Raw genomic sequence first — 25045 nt, 5'->3', positions numbered from 1 at the left:
AGTGGTTTATGATTGCATATAGATGCCACCAGATGGCGACATAGCAGTTAACTCAATAACTCCCATTCATTCACTGTTTTACTGGATTTTGACTGATTTCGCAAGGCCCAAATAATATTGTGTTCTATTGCTACAAAAACATCAAACCTACCAAAAGAAAGATTAAAGTCTCTTCTTTTGTCAGGAAAAAAGTGTAATTCTATCTGTTTGCAGTAATTAGCATTAGATTAGACCCTGCTGCCACCTGCTGCCGTTGCTTTAAGCGACCTCTTCAGGTCAGAAGCTGAATCAATAAAAAACATATAAATCCGTTTTTGGGACTATGGCAATATTTAAAATTGAACATTTTTATACGTTTTTGGGAGCAAATGAGTTAAAAACTGTGATGAGAAAGCACAAACACCATGCATATAGAACGTACACAATTGTGAAACCATGATACATAAATGAGTGTATTCACTAGTTAAATTATTCAACACAAACAAACCATCTTCACATGAGACTCATCAATAGTATTTGCTAATATTATTAACATGCTAGCACAAACAAACACTTAACACAAACGCCACTGTTTTTATACAGTACACACCTTGCAGATTTGCACACAATAATGAATATAATGCAATATGGGTAAATTTTAACAGTAGAGTAGGCACCAGCGGGGGGGAAAACAAGCTACCTAAAATGCTAGTTAAATAACAAACAAAAAAAGTTAAACAAAGTAGCCTATGTTCCTAACAAACAAGCTAAGCAGCAAGCTAGGTTGGTGCGCAACTGTTAATAAAATTGCAAGTGAGAAAAAAACTAGGTAGGTAACTAAAATGCTAACTAGAAAGGTAACTAAGAAGGTAGCTCCCGACCTAACAAACATGCTGGCAAACTAGCAAACTAAAAAGCTTATTGTCTACCTACCTAGCTAGCAAACTAGCGAACTACATAAAATGCTAACTAGCTAGCTAAGTCAGCCGGGATAAGCTCTAGTAGTTGTTGGTAATGCTTGTCACAGAATGATCGTCAACAGCCAAAAATAATAAAAAAATAACAAAAAGTTATGTCCGCCGTGGTGTTCTACAAGGCGTCCTTCCATAGATTCAAACTTTCGAGTCGAGCCAGCCTTTCTAAAATTCCTCATTCGACAAATCATCTTTGTGTCCCAGTCGCCACTCTTCTGTGTCTTGACGCTCTTTTGTCCTCGTTTGTGAGACTCATTTGCCGGTCTGTGTCTAGCCGTGGCCGGCGTCACGCCACATGGTCACCGCCGCGCCGCTATAAATAACCCGGTCTCGCGGCACTCAGGGCTGAGAGCCAGAGGGAGAGCAATCTGCTGTCTCCCCGAGGAGATGCTCCAGGGCCGAGGCGCAGACAAGAAGACGCGCACAGAAGCGCCCTCCGTGCAGGACGCAAGTCAGTCGTGTTGGTCGGGGTGTTCGGACTCATGTAGAACTGCAAGACTTATAGATAAGTCCAAATCAAATGGTGCATCCAAAATACACTGACTTATTCTCTCTCTTTATTCTTTCCTTACTCACTTCCATTTCTCCAACTGTTGCTTTTCACTCGTTAATTTCTTGGGCCCGGCTCATTAATTGGCCGCCGATTTTAATCGGCCGATTATTGCCCTTCAAGCATTTGCCAAAACAATCGGCCAATTAGGCCAAATGGCTGATTATTTTCCCCTTAAAATGTTATAATTGAAGAAAACCAAAGTTTCCGATGCTGTGAAAGTACCCTGAACACACCATTTTGCTTGCATAACATTAGCAACTAGCAAGTATGTAGCATATGTTCCGGTTATTCTGTTCCAAATTGTCCTTTAAGCTGTTTACTGACACCCCAGTTTGAGTTAACTGTAAAACTAAACTCACGACAATAAAAAATACATCCACTGTTTTTTAAAATACAAAACATGCTTCGTTTTTTTAAAACATCGCTAGCCTAGCGCTATTGCTAAAAGCAAAGGTAGGATCCTATTCAAATGCTAAGGGAGGTTAGCAATGACTTCGGGAGGTTTTTTTCCTTCAAATATTGAATATTCACACAAAAAAAAAATATATATATATATATATATATATATATAAAAATTTGTTTCTATATTTTAAAATAATAAGCAGATTAATCTGTAATCTGTATCTTTTTTTACTCACATTTTTTTGTGGCAAATTTAACAGAATCTACTGCATCAGTAAATAAAGAAATGTATTTTGAAACGTGGATAATCACTGATTATACAGAGCAAGGCTAAGTATAGTTTCCCATCAATTGCTTTTGTAATAACTTTTTAAATTGTTAAAAAAAAAATGGTGGCCAGCCTGTATAGTGCCTTCTTTCAAGAGTTGAATTGTGATGCTACAGTTTGGGCCTGTGCATCGAATGCACTGTGTAACACTGAGCATATTGCCAACTCACACTTCATTAGCCGCGCTTATTTTCCCTGTAAAGTCCAACTGTGGCCCCTTTGGCACGCCCACCTATATCCCGGTGGGCATCCCTTAAACAATCTCACTCGGTCTGTCTGTCGTGTGTTTGACTTCCTGTTTTTGTCTCTCTTTGCAGGTGACAATAACCCCAAGGAGAGCAGCCCGTTTATCAACAGCAGCGATGCGGCGGCAGAGAAGAGCCAGCAGTACGATGGCAAGCACATGGCCCTGTTTGAGGTACGACAGCCCCGCTGTTATGCCCGCGCGGCAGCACGAAGGATCCTTCTCACATTTTGAGCAGTGGCCCTGGCTGACCCGCGATCGATGTCGGCAACAACGGCGTGAAGGCCGAGCGGGAGCGACGGGTTAATGCAAGCTAATCTCACGCGGGTGCAAAGGATCAACGTGAAAAGGAAGCAATTTGTTTCCAACCTCTGTACAAATATACTGAGATGGTCCCAGCCGTGTGGCATTTGCGCATAGAAGAAAAGCTGTGTTTAATACAGAGGGCATCTATTGAGGGTGGGAGGCAGAGTGCGGTTTGGGAGTAAATGTATCGCTACTATTCGCGGGGTGTCGCAACCAAGCCTTGCCACAAATAATGAAAAACTGCCAAGATGATCACAATCGCTTTATTATCAGTAACCCAAATACCCCGCCCACCCCAAATAAACGATATATAATAAAGCATTTGTACATTTTTGAGAACTAATGATATAGTAAATATGGCCACTATGTTCAATATTTAATGCAACTATCCATTGAATAAATGCATAGTTTAACCTCAGGGCTGCATTCATCGGTTGTGTTGTTTTGTGCATGTACAGGAGGAGATGGACACCAGTCCCATGGTGTCGTCTCTGCTCAGCAGCCTGGCCAACTACTCCAACCTGCCGCAAGGGAGCAAGGAGCACGAGGAGGCCGAGAACAATGAGGCCGAGTCATCCCGCAAGAAACCCATCAAGGTATCGCAAGAACACATTTAAGTACACTTGAATGCGCAAGCAGCAGACCTGTGCTAGGCCAATCCTAAATGTGCTTATTTGACTCGTAAAAGGATTTGCATAATCTCTTACTAGCAACAAATAGTCAAAGAAGCCAATTAGACTAGACACTGTAGCTAACAGGACAGCTAACGAAGGAAACTAACAAGCTAAATACCTCATAAACAAGCTAAAAAATATATACAAAAATGCTAACTTGCTAACTAGAAACATGACCCACTAATTAGAAAGGTAATAAAAGGCCTAGCTTCCTACCTACATACCAGCTAATAAATAAGTTAACCAGCTAACTAAGTAGCTGCCTAAAATGAAACTAAGTAAAAAGCTAACAAATTAAATAATGAATAACAAAGCTAACTACAATGCTAACTGGCTAACAAGTAAAAAAATGTATATAATGATTTAACTAGTTTTCCACTATGTTTAAATTAAGAGCCTAGCTTCCTACCTACATACCAGCTAATAAATAAGCTAACCAGCTAACTAGGTAGCTGCCTAAATAAAGCTAACTAACAAGCTAAATAATGAATAACAAACCTGACTAAAATGCTAACTGGCTAACAAACAAAACAAGTAAAAAAATAAAAAATAAAATAGTTTCCCACTATGTTTAAATTAACTGGATCTCATTAAATGGTATCGTTTTTTTGCATTTGATAAGTATTTACATGCATACACATGTATACACACACACTTGCTTTAAATTTGTTATCAGTAATGATTTAGACATGTTTGCAAACTCCACAGTGGGTAATTAATGGGAAATGAAACCTTACAAAAGTCATTGTGAACTGATTGATTGCACGTCATTAGCATTCCACGTGTTCCCTAGTCTCATTATTTTTCTGTTATTGAGCATTATGCCACGAAAAAGGAATCTAGAATGAGATCTGTATGAGTAGTATGTGTCGCTTTAGCAGCTGCAGTCTGTGTCAAGTGTCAACACAATCGACAATTTAAAGGTTCCGCTCGCTCTTACGCTCATAACTGCTGTTGTGTTCACCATCTAATTGTGGTTCCGCTTAATTAGAATTGTTACGAAGCGATGTCAAAGCTGCTTGGCTATAGGCTACGCTGCAGCTAAACAGCGTTGGGGTCGTGTCGACGCATTTCAGTCGGAAATAAGTGATGGCTTCCAGAACTAAAGTAAAGCACAATACTTGATCATGTAGGTTTCCTACTGCGTATTTCTCTGTTCGACATACCTGCGCACAAAATTCTGTTTAATGTTAAGGTAAAGATGAAATGGCAAAATCCGGTCAAAATCACAAGGATCTATGTAAGTAGCATTATTATCTGTATTCTCACAATTATAGCTAAAAAAAATAAAATGTAAACACAAAAAAATCTAACAAAATGTTTTATTTTGATACAAAAAATAAATAAAAATCAGCAACACTAAGACATTTTTGTCAATTGCAAGTAAAACGCCCCTACACAAAAATTGCCCAGCAAAGAGAAACAAAAGAACAAGCATAATATTACCTTGATTTGACATATTCAATCTTGATTCGTTTTCGTAGTGAATAGTTAAAAAACAACAACTGTGGAGCAGCTGGGGATGAGAAAAAAAAAGAAAGAATCCCCAGTACTTTAGAAGCCGTCAATTGTTTTCAGTTGGCATTCAAATCCCCGGTTTGTGTTACCGTGTCGCATCTTAAATGTCACTCACTAATGAGTCGCCGTCACATTATCCAGCACGATTTCTGTCAGGAAAGAGTTTTATCTTCTCAGGGACTTTGTTCGCCGGATGCATTTCCAGCCACCGTGACAAAGCAAGATAACAAACAGGGACGTGGTTTGGACTTGCGATGGTGACAGCCTGACAGTTTTCTTTTGCCACCTTTGACCCGTCTTATCTGCCCAGTTGCTTCATCAGTGTCCCCATGATGTTTTCCTTTCTCGTCACATGTCACTTCTCACGTGCCGCGACACTTTCACTCCTCACCTTGAATCCAATGACGTCTTTAGACGTGCCTGTCTGGGACATCAGCCGAGGACAAGCGCTATCAAAAATGCATTGATTGATGCTGTGATTGACTGGCGACCAGTCCAGGGAGTATTGCAACTCCAGAAGTCAGATGGGATCATCTCTAGTTCACCCATGAGCCTAATACGGACATGCGCTATAGAAAATTGACAATGTGTCTACGTGTGCCCTGCGATTGACCTGCGACCAATCCAGGGTTTACGTCATCAAAAGTTAGCTGGAATAGTCCCCATTTCACCTGTGACCCTGAACAGGATAAGCGCTTTAGAAAATAAATGGCTGCACGGGGCCTGATTCTGCCTGATTCAATCGAAACCATTGCAATTCAGTTTAGTAAAAGGCAAGATGTAGACGCCGTTGGGCAAATTGAATTGCTGTTTTCAATTCCGCAGCAAGCCAGATGCAAAGCCCCAGGGAGTGAGAAAAGTATTCACTCAGGCTATGCTGTATTTAAGGCTCACTGTAGAGAGTTCTGCTGCATCAAGAATATTCACAGTGCATGTATCCGGTATATTTGAGTGAATCAGCCATTTAACCCTATAAAGCCAAAGGTATCATATAAAATACATGACATTTTGATCCCTCTATTTCATGAGTATAATATTTTTTTCCCCCATTAATACCCTGACGTATATGATCTGATACGTGCATTGCACGGATAATCCATTAGAGGGCAGTATCACCCAGCTGATGGCTTTTCCAGCAACCTTGCAAAATCACATTTTTTGGAAATACTAAAATGTTTATGTCTGTTTATTATTATATTTTTTATAGTTATAAATGTATAAATGTAAAGCATTGTGACTGGATGTATCAAATATGACACAAATCAGTCTTCTTCTTTTTCTTTTTTTTTATCCCCCAAAATGTTGGGGTGTGTTTGTTCAAAAGGACCAATAAATACTCTACTTACAACGAATCATAATTTTCTCACATATATTTCATGGTTCAGGTTTTATAGGGTTAAATTGTCATTTAGTGTAAATCAGGTGGGCAAATTATGTCCCGCAGGCTACATACGTTCTTTAAATACGGCCCATGTAGCGTTTACTTTATCAAGAAATGTGTAATATTTGTTTTAGCATGTTGTTGGTATTATTATTATTATTATTAATTTGTTTTTAATGCATAAAATAATTATACATAACATGAAAAAAATTAATTTATGACCTACTTTGTTTAGTTTTTTCCTCAGGTCCATAAAGCCTATGCACAAATCTAATCTCAATTGTCACCCCAACCTTACCAATGCATTAATTAGCATTCATGCTCCACTTCTGCGGATCCGCCAATCAGCGGCCCATTCCACCGCCAATCTCTCCATCGCCACGAGTGGCTTTTCATTAAAGCGGCCTGTCGTGGTTTATCGCTCTCTCTCTCTCTCTCTCTCTCTCTCTCGCTCACTTTCCCCGGCCGATCACCTTCCCTCTCCATTTCTCCCTCCGCTCTCCATCTCCCTCATCATCAGCTCCCCCCGGGGAGGGGGGGCCCAGCCTGGAGGGGAGAGAGAGATGGCTTTTCTTTGTGTCGCAGTGTGAAAGGCGAGATTAGCAGATTGCTTGTCGTGTGACATGAGGGAGCTGTCTGGAGGTCGGGCAAGTTCACGCGCAAACTGGCCTGTGATTTGGAGCATACAAACTTGTACGTTAGGACATAGAAATGCACGAAAACAGCCCCATGACCTACTCAAAATCAATGATGCTAGTTACAGTTCCTGAAACAAACTGACTACATTCAAAGTGAACACCGATACCAGGGATTGTACCGGGCCAATACCGGCCTTATTTTAAGGTATCTGGTTCTCAGACTGAAATAGGTTTGAAAACAAAAGTGAAACAGAAATGTATACAATCTATGTGCTGACCACTGAAATCTTTCGGCTCGGATCGCACACAAATGGAATGCATACAAAAATGTACAATATATTGGATAATATTAATTATTGAACAAATAGTAGAATTATAAGTATATTAGAAATATGTACATATATGTCCAGGCTGTGAAAATGTAAGTGTTAACTCTGGAGATGAATTTAAATACTTTGAAGCATTAAAATAAAAATGAACTCAGACGTTTTGCAAACATATACGTAACTAGAGGCAGCTTTACAGTAACTTGAAAAAATATATGTAACTTGAACATTTTTTAATAAGGGTCATTCGTCACTCGAGGTTCCTCTATATTTTAATCATATTGTTATAATAATAATAATTATAGATTTAAAAAACTAAATACTGTGTAGATTTGTGTCTAGTACTTCACTTTTTATTCCACAAAATTATCATGCATAAAATTTTATTTTTAAATACATTACTTTAAGTGTTTAGATTCTGTGTAAAAAAATAAAAATAAAAAAAATATTTTTTGGGGACAGTTGTATATATTGTAATCAATATGACGAAATTAACACATTCACTCCCAGCCATTTTCACTGAAGCAACCCCCTTCGTTCCTGGCGGTTTTACTGGGTTTTGACTGATTTTGCAAGGCCCACGGAATATTGTGTTTTATTGCTATAAAAATATGGAACCTACCCCCCAAAAAAATTAGGCTCTTCTTTCTTCAGGAGAAAAAAGTATATTTCTATCTGTTTCCGTTTTAAAGCAATTAGCATTAGAATATAGCTAAGTTTCATCATTACAGTATTCACAGATCTGTTTAGAACTGTGGGTAAATGAGCTTGTTTGCAACATGGCCCTGGCTGATCTCTTATACTCTGCTGCCACCTGCTGGCCGTTTTTTTTGTAATTACTACCATTGCTTCACCCGTTCTCTGCAATTCAGAGGCTGCATCAAATGCTCTAGCATAAAAAAAACATTAAAACAAATGTCTTTGGGACACTTAAAACACTTAAAATAGAACATCTTTATACGTTCTTGGGACCCAATGATTTCAACATATAGTGTAGCTATAATTATATTTCAACATTCTGGGTGCAATCTTAGACTGTATAGCTGGACCTAATGATGTGTTTAGTGAGCATATGTTACAGCGGCTAAATCCGCTCACACATTGTCATAAAGATACGACAGCCTTAAAAAAATGATTTGCTCCATAATGTCCACTTGTGTATATAATCTTCTAGTCCAGCGCTCGGACGTCATTCCATGAGCTCTCCGCCCCATCTTTTTACAGCCTCCATGTTCTCCCACATTAATGCCATTTCCCTTCACTGTGTTTTATTGCCGTGCTCTAATCACCCCCACGCCCCCGCACCCCCACCCCCCCGCTCATGCATACACACACACACGTGCGCGGACACACATCCACCGCCGCCCCTCCCGCTTATTAGTCCAGTGCATGGGATCAGCATTCCCATCATCAGCCTTTCACGAGCATCTATCTTGATTAATGTCACTTCCTGTTACGCGCGGTGGTCGATGTCCGAGCTGTGTTGGCCGCTAAACTGACATTTCACAGCGCACTTATTGTCCTCTCGACGGCCTCATGGGATTATTGTTTCATACACGGTGGGCCTCGAGCCAAATGCTTGTTATCAGCATTGATTAACATGTTGATTTTTCATGAAAGGGGGTCCTCGGTTGACAACAGTACCGATATCTATCGCATATATATACGGTTTGCAAATTTACCTATTTACATTTTTTCTGTGGCGGCACGGTGGCTGACTGGTTAGCACGTCCGCCTCCCAGTGCAAAGGTTGTGAGATCAAGTCCGGGCTTCGGCCTTCCTGGGTGGAGTTTGCATGTTCTCCCCGTGCTTGCGTGGGTTTTCTCCGGGTACTCCGGTTTCCTCCCACATTCCAAAAACATGCATGGCAGGTGAATTGGACACTCCAAATTGTCCATAGGTGCGATTGTGAGTATGGTTGTTCGTCTCTGTGTGCCCTGCGATTGGCTGGCAACCAGTTCAGGGTGTACCCCGCCTACTGCCCGAAGCCAGCTGGGATAGGCTCCAGCAACCCCCGCGACCCTTGTGAGGACAAGCGGTACAGAAAATGGATGGATGGATGGATTTACATTTTTTCTGTGTAACCTATCCACAGCTATTCCCTGAAAAACTCACCAATGTTTTTTTGAGTGCGCAACGAAGCCCTGGCTAAATGGGAATTGGTATCAAGGAAGTATGTTGATGTGATATATCTCGACGGAGAGATACACTTTGCATGTCTGGGAGGAGCTAAATTGAGCCTGGCTTGGGACAGCTGAATGATATTTTGAGGTTACAAATGCTATGCAGTGAACTCGTTTAAGAACACGGCGCGTGACTTAGAAGTGCTTTCACAAAGAAAGATCTACTGTAACTGTTATGATTACAACATGTTCCGACTTCCGCACTAATCTGGGTTGCCACAACGTAAGAGCGGAAATCCGAACCCCCCCTTGGACCGCATTAATCATTTAGCCTACCATGTGATAAACCTTGTTCCCAGGCATAAAAGTAGTTCCCTCTTTAGGAGACGCAATGGTTACTCTGCAGTTTACCGAGATCTTATGTCACCAAAACTAACCCCAAAAATGTCAGAGTGTTTCAGTCATCATGAAACATTCAGCAAGCTGAGCCTTTTAACATGGATTTTAAATCTTTTAAATCATCAATTGTTTATATGCCTTGCTCCCCATTTTTTGCAGGTCTTCTTCTTTGGCCTACATGTTCACCTTACTCATCGGAGAAATAATGCATAGCTCTCAACTCGCGAGCATTGTACTACAGCTTCAGACACTCGAATTACAGCATTGCCATACCTATTTAGAATTTGCAAATTCACCTATTCATGGATTTTTAATAAAGTCCCCAATTTGGAGTGAGGTGAGGACCTTCATTTAGTCAGGCCATAGCTTTCTCTTATCGAAATTAGGGGTGGGACGATACGGGTAACTCACGATTCGATACTGTGACGATATGTGGCCCGCAATAACGATAATATCACGATGTCTACGATATTTAATATATTGTCAGAAAATTTCTCAGTGATATATTACGATATTCAGCATGTGAGTGACAGTGAAAACTTGCCGACTGTTCTTCGCCAAAAGTGTCTCGGCACCAGTTCTTCGCCACTGCTTCTGCCGACCACCATTTAGGGTTTAGCGCCCCCACAAACAGGACAGGAGAGATTAAGTACTGACGGTGACAGCAAAGGATCACAAAAGTCAAAACCAAGGCACAAACCGTGATTTTTGGTATCGCGTTATACATCTTCAATCAATTCCTGGGCGGAGAACTCTTTACAAAATGATGTCACCAACTACTGGTCTTGCATGGATATTACAAGTTTCCATAGTTTTTTCAGTCAAAATGATCCAGTTATCATTTTTGCAAGTTTGCTGCCATCTTTTCAACTAGCTTCCATTGCTTACTTTCCTAATGACCTCATTGTCAAGATGCATCATAAATCGTTTCCCTGCAGATGTCCTTTGTTTCATTGCAAAAGTTTCTGTTGGCCAGGTGAACACATTATTCGCTCAGATTTCTCCTTGCGGGTTTACAGCTGACCTGAATTTGTGGATTTGTGAAGGCGGCAAAAGCTTCCGCGCAGCTGCGCGCGCGGTGACGGGTTAGCTCGGAATCCGTACATTTTGAAAACAAATTGTCTTTAAAGTTTAAACTTACATGATTATACTCAAAAGTCAATAGCGCCGCGTAGGACATTCAGCTTTGGATCACACCGGCGTGAGGTTATGGGGGTGATAATGGGATGGGGGGGTCTGCTTGAGGTTGGCCGGCCTCTCTTCTCGCCATCTCTTTAATAATTCAGCACACCTGAGCAGGGACACATTTGTTCTATCGACTCCTGTTTGTCCAGCCGAGCGTGGCGGCGGCATTACAAGCTCGCCCACGCTAACCCCCCACACCCCCCCCATCTCCCCCCTACCTCCATTCCGTTTAATTCCTTCGTCATTTAATTACATCCTCTTCCCTCCGCGCAAATTGGAAATCCAACGTGAGTGTGCCCGCATGGGTGTTACTTCCACATATCTACGAGATCCAAGCAGTGGGCCTCCGGTAGATTCCAGGCAGGAATAATCCCATAAGAAGTCATTAAGGTGACGGAACTCGTTCCATCCTGGCTTTCTGGAACGTCGACTCCGTCGCCCCGGAGATGTAAATAATCGTCCATTGTCGGCCTCCATTTCCTCTTTACCTCGGGGTGTAGCAAGGATAAGGGAGTTCGCCACAATATCTGTTTATTGGACTCAGGTTGTCAACAGTGCTGGTTTCTGCATTTGGCTCGATTGTCCACAGGCAAATAGGAAGCAAGACTGTTAAAGAAAAAAAGAAAAAAAAAAAAAAAAAAAAAGGAAGCAAGACTGTTGGCCTGCAAGGTGTGTGACCAAAATTAAAATTAAAAATTAAAAAATAGGAGACATCTATGTTTATTAGAGGTTATAAACCAGATGGGGAAAAACTTTCATCGTGCTATGACGCCTGTTGTCTTTGTTTGAGAATTTTCCCCTTCTCGTGATCAAATTCAACAAAGGCCTGATTCTCTGTCTCATAAAGGTTTTTTCCCAAGTGATTATCTTGTGGTCTGGACTGTGTTAAGAGTTCATTCCTGTCATTGATCTGAGCCCAAAATGGTCAGCTCGATAGTTGTAATTTGAAAATACATGACGTGGTTAACACCGAGTTCAGCCGAGCAATGGACTTGAAACAGATCGGGTGCTCCCGTTTTGGAAAATCAGCTGTTCTTGGGCAGAGAATTACAGATTGTTTACGGTAGCTTGTTTCCACGCAAAACTGACAACAATCAGTGAATTAATCACGAGTTGGTACGAGCTACTTGAGTTAGCTTGCCCTCTGCATCTTATTTCAAAAGATATACCAGACAAATGGTATGCTTGCAGTTTGGTGGCATGTCCTTTTTTTGTGAAACCAAGATCCTTAAAAGCATGCTTGAATGCTTGATAAGGAACAAGTCAAAAGCTCGAGGCTGTCGAACACCTTTTGGGATGAACAAAAATGAAGGTTCTTCTGGATGAATGGACAAAAAGGCCAACGTTTTGCCCTTCCCAGAGGAGAGGAAAATGCAAAAATGGGAAACACTCAAATTTCCAACATTTTTAAGGTAATAAAAGCCTCGTTTTCACCCACGGTTTAGTTCAGTTCGCCACAGTCCACAGGGACGTCATAGCCAGAACACCAAGACTTTTAAAAAAATAAAATAAAACTCTACCTACAAACCATCTGACCCCTGAACAATCCGTCAACCGCATACAATATATATTTTTTTGTAATCCCGCACAAATGTTTACACTGTGCAACACCTCTGCAACCTGTAATATTTGAATAGTAAATTTAACACTCACCTGTGGAAATGACACCAAACTGGACCATCGCGCTTGATGGAAGTGAGTCTTATTCGAAGTGTACATGGAAGTGCCGTTTGGTGCGAGGCTAGTGGCGAGAGACAGAGCGTGAGGAAGTGCGATTTGGCAAATTTATCAAAGGGTGCACATCTAACCCACCTGAGCCATCCATTCTGCGGTCTGACTACAACACCCCCCCCCCCCCTCGGTGGGCAGCTGTTGCCTCGCAGCTTGCTCAGCGGTGCCCTGCTGGCCTACCTGTGGCTGTGCAGCAGCCTGCCCTCCCTGCGCTCACGGTGGCTAGCTCCCACGGGAAATCATCGCCGCTGCTGCTGCTGCTAGCTCCCGGCCCGCTCACCAAGCCGATTTTGTGTGTGTGTGTGTGGGGGGGGGGGGTGCGTGTGTGTGAACAGAACTGCAGTCCGCTGTCCGCAAATGAAACACCAATTGAAATAAAATAGAAAAGCAGCACTTTTGATAAGCGCGCGTGTCCCTCCTTCCCAACAAGCTCGCTGATTCAATGCATTCACAAGTGTTCAATTTGTTAGCGACTATTTCGCCGTATCGTCGCGTCCTTTCAATCATGTAGTCGTTCGCCAAATCTGTTTGTGGACATGGAGCCACGTATCCTCTTCTCAGACTTCACGTAAGCCTTCTCTATTAACCGTATTTGCACATCTTGTGCAACACGGGAAGCTCTCTGTCTGCCGGCCTCTCGTCGAGCCGGAACGTTTATTCATTATTCAAAATGTGACTCAATAATAATAATGAAATATGACTGTGGGAAGACCTTTGTGTGTGACAGAAGAGCTAAGTTTATCCGAGGTTAGTCGACGTTAAGTGTATGTTTTTACTGTAGCATATTTTCTTTAAAGTGGAAATCAACCTTTCTTGACAATAATATCTTATACTGTATGTGACCTCACAAGTCTAATAAACATGACATTCGGATTAATATTACATTTGTCGAATATGAGTTATGAAGCTAAATCCAGCCGTTTTTATCCATCTCAGGGGGCGGCCATTTTGCCACTTACCGTCGACTGAAGATGACATCACAGTTGCTCAGGTCTCAGGTAACAACCAATTGCAGCTCACCTGTTTTCTGAAGCTGAGCTGTGATTGGTTGTTACCTGAGACCTGAGCAACTGCGATGTCATCTTCAGTCGACGGTAAGTGGCAAAATGGCCGCCCCTTGTGATGGATTTTAAAATGAATGGCTGAGTTTTGCTGCTTAAATCTTATTCCACAAATGTAACATTAATCAGAATGTTATGTCGAGACTAGTGAGGTCACATATAACATATTATTGTAAAAAATATATATTTATGTATTTATTTATTTATTCGGGGGGGGGGATTACTTCCCCTTTAAGTTGAATAAATTCTGTAAAATGGAATGTAATTTACCCCAATTGAACAAAGTGCTACCTGAATTTTTGTCACCAGTGAATCTACTGTGATGTCACATTTCTTCATCTTTTGCAGCACATAAAAAAATAATCAACTGCAGTGATTCCTCACTATTTTGTATTCTTGACATGTCAAAGACACACTTGATTTCCTTTTCTCAAAGCCTAACAATAGATACACCTCCTCACCTGCCTGTGTCACAGCATTTTTTTCCCCCCTCAAATCTGCTTTTAATTTGAATAAAGAGTCTAAAAATAGCACATTCATCCTCTTTGATATTTCAGTAGAAGCTCACATTTACTTAAAGCAAAAATCCAACCCGACCTCCTCATGAGCTGCATTGTGCATCTGCGGCACATTTTTTTATGTAGCGCGATACAGGCCAACACCTGACTGCTGATGTGTGTTAAGAGTCCATATATTGACCCCCCCCCCCCCCCCCCCGTCCCCCTCCACCTCCCCTCCACAAGGACCCGTCAATCGAACAATCTGAGTGGTTAATTACAGCCTTGCAGCGAGTGCGAGCAGCTTGGAATGAAATGAAAATGGAGGACAAAGAACATTGATTTGGTGCCAACAGCTTTGAAAATGTTTTCCTTTGAGGTATTTGGAAGGTGTGATAAACATCAATACGCTCCACAATAAAAAATGTTTTTGTTTGTTTTTGTTTTGTTTTGTTTTAGCTGGCCTGGAGGTTCCTGCAGACTAAACAAGATATGTAATGTATAATCACAATAGGTGGTGAAAATCAGTCTGTTCTTTCAAACTAAAAGTCACTTTTTACAAGAAAATTCCAGTTATTTTTGGGAAGATAAACTCATACAAAATTATTAAAAACGTACGGCTGTAGTGACATTTAAAAAAAAAAACATTTAAAAAATGTGATTATTTTGCATGAATACGTTTACAGTATTGTGAGAATAAATTCAATTTTAATAAAGAAGTCAGAATTTTTAAATCATATTTTATAGGAAGCTTGTCATTTTTCCAAGAGCATCAACATAATCTTATAAGAATAAAATGATATTTTATGTGGGGGGGAAAAAGTCAGAATTTTACAGGAAAAAAAATAAATTTTACAAAAAACATAATGTATTTAGCAAGAATAAGGAAATGTCATAAAATCATACATTCCGTGAATAGAGTAGTAATTTTAAAATATTCAAGTAGGACGAGAATATAGCGTGAAGTGGTATATTATGAACAAGAAAAAAAGTTGTAACATTATGAATAAAGAATAAAATTCTTAACGACAGGAAAGTCGTACATTTACTCGCATGTCTCAATATTATGACAATTTAAGTCTGACATAAAAAAAAAAAAAAGTTTAAATTGGGAATCAATATGTCCTATATATTATTTAAAAAATAGTTCTCGTTTTATAAGTGGTAATCTCAAGAATCAAGCCAAATATTTCAAAAATAATTCATTTCATTTGACAAAGTTTGAATTTTGTGACGATAAAATTATCAATAAAGTCGTACCGAAACGAGAATGAAAAATGTTGAAGCACGAATCTAGAAAAGCGTTTGCCATCATTTTTCTCTCTTTTTGTATATTTGCCTTCTTTTTGACCCCACCACTGTTGTGTCCCCCTGCAGGCTCCCCAGCTTGGCACGCTGATGGGCGTCTACCTGCCCTGCATCCAGAACATCTTCGGCGTCATCCTCTTCCTCAGGATGACCTGGCTGGTCGGCATCGGCGGAATCATCGGAACCTTCGTCATCGTCTTCATGTGCTGCACCACCGTGAGAACTTCCTTTCTGTATTTTGGGGAGAGAAGTGGGCGGGGCCACCCTGGACTGGTCACCAGACAATTGCCGGGGAAGATATAGACATCATATCAACACATTTTATTTTACAGTATTTAAGATACAAGATTATTGAATAGATTTAGGTCATTATTTATAATAAATAATGAAAGCATTCTTACTTGTGTTCAAATGCTGAAATCAGGGGTGTCAAACACATTTTCGTCCAGTATATCCATAGTATAACAAGCTCTGAATAACAACTGGTAGGGCTGCTCCATTATGGAAAAATGAATAATCACGATTATTTTAGCAATAATTGAAATCACGATTATTCAAATCATTATTTTTTATTTTATTTTATTTTTTGGTACAAAACAAGAACATGTTTAAGCATTTAAAAATAGAAACACTATAATTATATAAGTTCCTTTTGGACCAAACAGAATTTATAATAATATGTATTTATAATATATTTATTTATTCATGTTGGAGTGCAACATTTATTTTTCATCATCATTTATGTTTTGGTACAAAAATTCTTTGAAACACTATAATTATGAAAGTTCCTTTTGGATTAAACCAAATTTATTAAATTTGTTATTTTAAAATCTAAAAAAAAGGTACACATTAATAATATTTTCTTTTTAATACGATTATGCTGATTTTGTAATTGTGGAGCCCCAACAACTGGTCAAAATATTTTCTGTTGGTGCAAATAATTATATATACTTTCTGGAATTATTCACACATACAGTCTTATTGCAGAGTAAAATCTAAAATTCCTTTAAAAAAATGAGCGCAAAATGTTTGCACGAAATCCTCAGTAAGAGTCACATTTCAGAATGTCATTTAAGTAGTAGTAAGTGCGCCCTCCAGTGGACAAAATTAGCGACAGTTTATTTGAGTGAAAAACTGCAATTTGTGTTCTGTCCTTGCGGGCCAGATTGGACCCCCTGATGGGCCAGTTTTGGCCCGTAGGCCATATATTTGAGACCAATGCTGTAAATGGTTCGAGAACATAAAGGTAAAAATGACGGCGGGTCGACTAATCGATCAGGTCTTACTTCAAATAATTAAAAATGTATATTTTTGCATTTCCACAAGATTCAAACCTGAGCCTTTTTGACTGCGGGACTGACATGCTAACCACTAGCCCCACCGCGCTTGCCCTTCTTGAAACATGTCAACCCAAATCAAAATTGTTCCTTCTTGGGGTTTGCTTTCGCGTGTCTTCTCTTCGCTTTCACTGAGCATTTTGTCAGGACTGTATGTTGGCGTGTGTGCGCAAATGTGTGTCGCTTTGTACGCGTTTGTGTGTGTATATGTGTGTGCTGGTGTGTGTGTGTGAGCAGCCTAGATTCTCCTCCAGCGCCGGGTGTATTTATAGAACAACCCCCTCAAATCCCCACCGTGGCAAACTAGCCTACACACACACATGGACACACACACACACACACACACACACACACACACACACACACACACACACACACACACACACACACACACACACGTGTGCGCACAGCATCAATACGTTTCCCCCGATTGTGACGCTCTTGACGTTGCAGCCCCCCCCCTCTCCCTCCCCCGCTTTTCTATTTGCACACGAGCGCGATTTGCGTGCCGCTCGTATTTGCTTCCCATCCATCCCAGTTTATATTGATCTTGTAAGCGTGATGAAAACAGTGTGCACAGAGAGGAAAAACAAGCTCCGAGCTGGCTCGCACTGACAGCAACACAAACGCACTCAAATTTCCTCTCCATCTCTCGTTCTCTCACGCTCGCGCACGCTGCGCGCGCACGCACGCGCACGCTGGGAGAGGCGTGCTTCTTATCAGTCACACTGCTGAGATCATTGCAGAGGCCCCAGGGTGATAAGCCTGAGCATGAACGGTGATCGAGGACCCCCGCCCGCCATCTCTCTGTACTCCTGTGCTCCTTACATAACACATCACCACCCAGCCCTCAGGGCGGGGGGGGCTGTAGTGTGCGTGTGTGCTCCTATGCATGCGTACACATAGCCATTTAACCCCCCCCCCCCCCCCCCACAACCTCCATCCCCTATAGTGAAATCCACAGGACATGAAGAGTAAAAGCGTGCGGCTCAGTTAAGCCTCATTGAGAGCATGACCCCCTCTTTTGATTGACCGGTAGAATACTTTTTTTTTTTTTTTAACAACAGCCACTGCCGATATGTTACGAATAAGATAATTTGGTTCAAAATGAGAAGAACAATAAAGTTAGGTTTCAAGATTCTTGATGCTACAGTAAGACTGTAAAATGATTCATTTTTGCCTTTTATTCTTGTAATTCTTGTAATATTCTTGATATTCCATGTTAAATTACGACATTTTCCCACAAAATATACAACACTAAGCTGTGCAATTAATCGGAATTCAATCGCAATTATCACACTCCACAATTACAAATTCAGCATAATCGTAAAAAGAGATTATTAATACTAATTTTTGAGTTGTTTACATTTATACATTTGCACCTTTTTTACATTTTAAAACAACTATTTTAATAAATTTTGTGGGAATGCTGAAAGCTAAATGCTAATAGCTGAATGCTTATGAAGTCAATTAAAAGATAAATGATGTGAAAATGACAAAGTATTAATTGTAGTTGAAAGACGGATGAATAAAAAGAACACTTGAACCCGGGAGGCGTGAATTTTTGGCGTGGAACGTGGGACTTAGAAAAAAAATGTCAGTCCCATTCAAAATCAATAAAGAAAAGTTGATATTTAACGTTAAATTGTAAGTAATGTGGGAACAGACGATAAAGGGGTGAATTTTTTTAGGCAAGTTTTGCCAAATTTGAACGGTGTCAATCGGAAGTATTTTGTGGTGAAGAGAAAATCACAATAACATATGTGGGAATGCTTCCAGTATTCGCACAATTAGAACGCCAGAATAGCATTTGTTTCTCATAATATAAATTCATAATAGTTTTGACTTTGGCCAATTTTTTTATTCATAACATTCAACTTTATTCTCATAATCCTTCGATTGATTCCTTGTTTTACCAAACATTCTTCTCTTCATACGTTGCCTTTTTTTCCCCTTTTTTGTCTTTTGGCCTCCATCATCCCATCACGTTTTACATCTCCTGCATTTTGGACATTTAACCAACTGCATTCGTTATCGCTTGATAGATGTGACAATTGGCGGTTAGCTATGAACACGCACACACACGCACACACACGCACACACGAGGCTGGCTCTTTGCTTGCACATTTTTCTCGCAGATAATGAAAGCGGGCTTGCGCACAATGAGGTTTAATATCCTAGATGGAAGGCCGTTTGTTGTGTGGTCGTCCTCATTACTTGCAGGTCTTGAATCTGAATGCGGTGGCGAAGGAGGGGTTGGAGATGGTGTTGGGTGGGGGGGGGGCTCATTTATATGCGAATGCTTAATCTTTTTTTCTCCTTTCACTTGTACGCTTCCTCAATTTTCTGGACGCCTTTTTTCATTTTGCGCTCTCATTATTTCCTCGCTGGCTTTTTGATTCCCCGAGCCATCCCTTCTCCGGCACGCCCCAAAGCACACCAGCAAGCCCGGGCTGCCGCGGCGTGCGTGTCGTCACGATCTCTCTTTCCGACACCTGAGAGTCCATTTTGCCCCTCCGCCGGGATGTCATCTCGCCCCCCCTGCGAGTGGGCTCCTGCTGATGTTGCAGCGCACGACGGAAGAAATCATCTGACAACGGGGGCGTAGCGAAGCGTGCTAATGAAGCGGGGGCTCTCGTGCTGCGGGACACTCTTCTGTCAAAAGCAATCTCCTCTCTCCGCTCCCAAGGTCCACCAAAGGCCAAATAGGAGCGTTAGGTCGGGATGCGAGCAGACCTAAAGTGTCCTTTGCGCTCAGTGCCGACGAGCTCGTGAAACTTTTCACGGCAGGCTTTTTGGAGCAGCTTTTCACAATCGGGACGGTTTCGAAAAACATTATTATGCTAATATTTCGATTTTAGTCCTCCAAAATTGAGATCTTTTCTTTCTCTTAAAATGTGACTTTTCCTCTCTCTGAAAATTCCGGCTTCTTTCGTCTAAAAATGTGACTTGTAAAATCTCAACTGTGTATTGATAATATTGTCCCCTCGGGTCTCCTGGTGTTCGATTTAGGTGAACGGTATGAGATTTTTTTTTTCTAATAGGTTTTCTGGTGAGCTAACAAACACACGCACGCACGCACGCACGCACGCACGCACACACACATACTCACCCACACACACAAAAAAAAAAAATGTATGTATGTATGTATGTATATATGTATGTATATATGTGTATATATATATATATATATATATATTTAAAAAAAAAAAAAAAGAGCAATGATGATGACATTTCCGAATGAACAATACTGAGCTCTATAGAAAAAAAAAGAAAAAAAAAGAAGAAAAAAAAAAAAAAAAAGATAATATTGTCAGAATATTTTGACTTTATTCCTGCAAAATTCTGACAAAATCGATAAAATGTTTGTTTGTTTGTTAGTTCTTTCTTGAAAACATGAATCATTCATATGACTAATAACTATGCTGTTAGTTTTATTCTGGTAATAGGACAATGTCGTCATAATATTTTAACTTCAGGCTTACAAAATTGAGGGTTTTTTTTCCCCACTCACAATTTTTTTTCCTGGAAAATTGTGAATTATTTTTTGTAATATACTTTTATATTCGAGTAATTTCTTGATTTTATCATCACAATATTTTGACATTTTTGTCCTAGTATTTGTATTTTATTCCTATAGAATTACAATATTTTTTTTACTTATATACACATATATATTATATACAAATTTTGTCACAGAATATGTTGACTTTTTAATTGTGTACTTCCTTTATTTTTATATTTTGCACAGAATCAGTTTTTTTCCCCTCATAATATGCAACTTTATCCTCTATTTATATAAACTTAGTTTTTTGCAAAATGTCACTTTTTCACATCTAATATTTTGAACTTTATTCGTATTTCGTAACGTACTTTTTGTAATATACGTTATTCTCACAATATTGCAACATTCAAATATGACTAATGGTTATTACTGTATATACATTTTTATTCTGGTAATATGACAATGTTGCCATATTTTAACTTCAGTCTTACAAAATTGCCTTTTTTTCCCCGGAAAATTGTGAATTCTTTTTTATAATACACTTTTATATTCTAGTTATTTCTTGATTTTTATCATGACAATTTTTTGACAGTTTTTCCTAATATTTTTACTTTATTCCCATAGAATTACAATTTTTATTTTATTTTATATACAAATTTAGTTTCAGAAAATGTTGACTTTTTCATAATGTATTTCCTTTATTTTTATATTCTGCACAGTATCTATTTTTCCCCTCATAACATGCAACTTTATCTTCTATTATTATCAACTTGTAAAAATGTCACTTTTTCACATAGAATATTTTGTGCTTTATTCGTATTTTAAAATCCAAACGTACTTTTTGTAATATACAACTTTATTCTCACAATATTGCAACTGCATACGAGTAAAACTCCAACTTTACAACTTTTGATTACTTTACTATGAATATTAATATATACAAATCAATATTTGCAACTTAAGTCTTGCGATATTGGGGCTTTATGCTACGTAAAATGTGGACTTTTTCTTGAAATGCGCAACTTTATACTCATCATTTACCATCGAGGACTTACAAAGGTCATTGTATTTTCCTCAAGGCTTCACATCACATGTACACTGTTTTCCATCCTAATGTACTTTTCCCGGCAGGAGGTCAGGTGGGGTGTTGGCCCGATAGGACAGAGCGGTCCACTAAGTCAAAGACATCCGCTGATTGATGATATTTAATCATGTCCCTGACAGCCAGAGGACGACATGGAGAAGACGCGTGACGCCGGTTCGAAGTCACCAAATGGGATTTGACCGAATGTCACAATAAAATGACAGCGCTGAAAATGAGACGGAGGAGGAGAGACGTCCCGGTGGTCGGTGTCACCTTGTCTGACAATTTTGTTGATGGAGGCTGCGACGGAGGAAAAGTTCCATTTTTAAGCGCGCCACCTTCAACATCCATACAGATTTGGCGCAGCCCCTCCATGGCCGTTTTGTGATTCAACCATTGCGTATGCGACGGGTCTACCTCTGCGCGCCATCAGATAAAGCACTTAAACAATTACAGCCTTATCTGCTGTGGCGAGAGAAGAGCTTGTGGCCTCATTAGGAGCAGATTAGCGGGAAGGAACAGAGTCACTTGGATCGTCCTCGTCCGGGCCCTCAGGTGCCACTAACCATATTACAACCTTCATGGGGACAGATGAGGTGATATTAGCAAATGTCTTCCGTCCTAACGGGGAAGTCATAGCACAGTCATTGGTCATCCAAGAATGAAGGTCAAGTCTGTTTTTTTTTAGCTCAAAGACTCTTACTTGGCCAAACATTTTTAACCACAATTTTTGTGAAAAAAATGCTCCAAAGTCAACCAATTTCATTTATACTGTTCTAGCACCCTCCGGTGGTTAGTTTATTAGTGCAGTTTAATTTTAACTAGGAATGTTTAGGCCACTTTATCATTCCTCTAAATCAGCCATACCAGCAAATATTTTTCAACATTTCCGTCAAAAAAAAAAAAAAAAACATTACTTTTGGCTCGCTTCAGCCAAACACAACATTGTGAACTACGTAGACCATGATGCATTGCGCTGCTAACCCAATAGGAACACATGACGACATGGCCAAGCCTACTTCTCCATCACTGCTGTTATTATGTTACACAAACACAATATTGTGCTTCCCCCACCCCCCCAATATGAGCTTTTGTTAAATTAAATTAAATTAATTTATTTATTTATTGACATTATTTTACACATTATTGTGAGCTTTTTTTATATTGCCAACCCCCCACAATATCGTGATAATTATCGTATTTGTGAGGTTCATATTGTGATATTTATCGTATCGTGATTTTTTAATATCGTTACATCCCTAAAAAATACGTCAAGGAATTTCAAGCAACAACAACAAAAAAAAAAAAAGGAAAGCAGATCAGCATATTTTTTGGCAAATATGTCCCAAGGTTAAAAAACAGCCCGGGAAAGAATTTCAGCCAAAAATTTGGATTAAAATTTTATCAGGTTCATCCAAAGATTTCGTTGGAAAAAATGCCTCCAAAGTCAAACAAATTCAATTAAAATTCTGATTAAATTTTTTTCCCAAATCAAATAGTTTTAATTTAAAAAAAATGTCAGTTCCAAAGTTTCAATAAAATTTTGGGAGTGAATTTACCTCAATGTTAAATCATTCCAACAACATATTAGCTTATTGAGCTCTTATTTAGCCCAATTTTCCACTTTTTTTGGATGGCATGTTTATATTTTGAGTTCAAAAACACCAAAAATATTTCAGTAAAAAAAGAAACTCTGAAAATGCAGCTGTGCAGTGACAATATTTTAGGTTGATTGACGTATCCAGGCAAAATGCACTTTTGTTTGCTTGTAACATTTAACTCCAAATTTGTTGCCCTTGTATTTTATCCTCCCCTCAAAAAATCAAAAATAAACTTTTTTTGTTTCAGAGAAAGAGTTTGTTTGAATTTTTTGTCATTGTTGGAGAAATAATATTGAAAATTAGAACTGTTGCGATCTTTTTTTATCTGAGAGACAAAATTTGTTTTGACATTTGGCATAAAAAAAATACCCTCAATGTAATTTGTTCACCCTGACTTTCCTAAAGTGACCCAAAATATACAGAAATGACAAATGTCAAACTTGACCCAGACAACATAAAGTGTTGAACGTTTCAATAAGAGATTTTTAAATGACGCCTTTTTCTCCCTCCTTTTATGCAGACCATGCTGACTGCCATCTCCATGAGCGCCATCGCCACCAATGGAGTCGTGCCAGGTGGGTGAGCAGACGCCGGAGTCGCCGTTTGACACCAGTCCGCTTCTAAATTTCCCTTTTTTTTTTTTACTCGCCGATCACACTTGGCGAGTTAGCGCGAGCACAGCTTGACGTCCGCATTAAAAATCATCAGTTTTGGTACACAAATGCTATTGAGGCCGCCCGTCTGAACAGCAAGTTTTGTGGTATGCGGCGGGTAACGTGTGTGCGTGTGTGTGTGTGTGTGTGTGTGTGTGTGTGTGTGTGGGCGTGCCGCAGGGGTGACGGGAAATGAGCGGCTGCAAGAGAAGTGTCGGCCAATTACGATGACTGGAGCTGCACAGTGCTGATTAAGCTTGTTGTTTATTTCTTTTCAGTTCATTTGCACAGAATTAGAAAATGCAAGTGCTGTGGTAAAACACAACAATAATAAGAGATAAGCGAGCGAGGCATAAGTGAAAGTACGACTGCAGGGGGAGGCACCGCGTGACACCAGCAAATTGCTACACAAATGTTTTTCCTAGGGATGAACAATTATTCAATTATCAACAATACTGCTTGCATATGAATATTGCAAGTGTGGAATATGAATTAAAGGGGAAGTCACCCCCTCAAAAAGTCATTTTGACAATAATATGTTCTATGTAGCCCCACTAGTCCAAATATGGTATTCTGGTTAATATTGTGTTAGTGAAATAGGAGTTATGAAGCAAAATCCAGCATCCATCTCAGGGGGCGGCCATTTTGCCACTTGCTGTCGACTGATGATGACATCAATGTGGCCATAGGGCTCAGGTAACCAATCACAGCTCACCTGTTTTCTGAAGCTGAGCTGTGATTGGTTGTTACCTGAGACCTGAACCACATTGATGTCTTCTTCAGTCGACAGCAAGTGGCAAAATGGCCGCCCCCTGAGATGGATAAAAACAGCTGGATTTTGCTTCATAAATCATATTCCCAAAAATGTATATGAATCAGAATGTCATGTTTAGACTAGTGAGGTCACATATAACATACTATTGTCAAGAAATGTTTAAGGTTGATTTCACTCGTTTTTTTGCCATCGTTATGGAATCTATTAAATGCAGGATTTATTGTGAATCGTGAGCCTGGAAATTTACATTAGAGTGTGGCTGCCAGCCAAGGGTCCGCATTTGCCCTGCTCATTACGAAATGATCACTTTTTTTGGCTGCAAGGAGAGAAACATTTGACCACAATGTGACAAGTCGAGCCTAAAGTGGAACATAATATATTCAGGCATTTCGAGAAAAAAAAAATTCTCATAGGAAATATAACCATAGGAATAATGTGTCACTCTCATACTCGGCTTCATGAA

The 25045-nt window shown here is 39.8% G+C and overlaps 1 protein-coding gene across 7 annotated transcripts in view; it reads left to right on the top strand.

Annotated features, from left to right (window-relative positions):
- slc12a5a (solute carrier family 12 member 5a) overlaps positions 1–25045 on the top strand; it is a 138216-nt gene that overhangs the window by 83894 nt on the left and 29277 nt on the right. For all 7 annotated transcript variants that reach the window (XM_086086701.1, XM_086086700.1, XM_086086702.1 and 4 more), the window contains exons 2-5: positions 2554–2654; positions 3245–3382; positions 15697–15843; positions 23675–23729. In XM_086086701.1, the coding sequence (XP_085942827.1) occupies positions 2554–2654; positions 3245–3382; positions 15697–15843; positions 23675–23729 (441 nt within the window). The remainder of the gene's footprint in view (positions 1–2553; positions 2655–3244; positions 3383–15696; positions 15844–23674; positions 23730–25045) is intronic.

This window comes from Leptonotus elevatus, chromosome 10, assembly GCF_054856555.1.
Source record: "Leptonotus elevatus isolate MCC_2025b chromosome 10, RoL_Lele_1.0, whole genome shotgun sequence".
Taxonomy (NCBI): domain Eukaryota; kingdom Metazoa; phylum Chordata; class Actinopteri; order Syngnathiformes; family Syngnathidae; genus Leptonotus; species Leptonotus elevatus.
The sequence above is the reverse complement of the archived record's forward strand: the minus strand, read 5'-3'. Positions and strand labels throughout refer to the sequence as shown.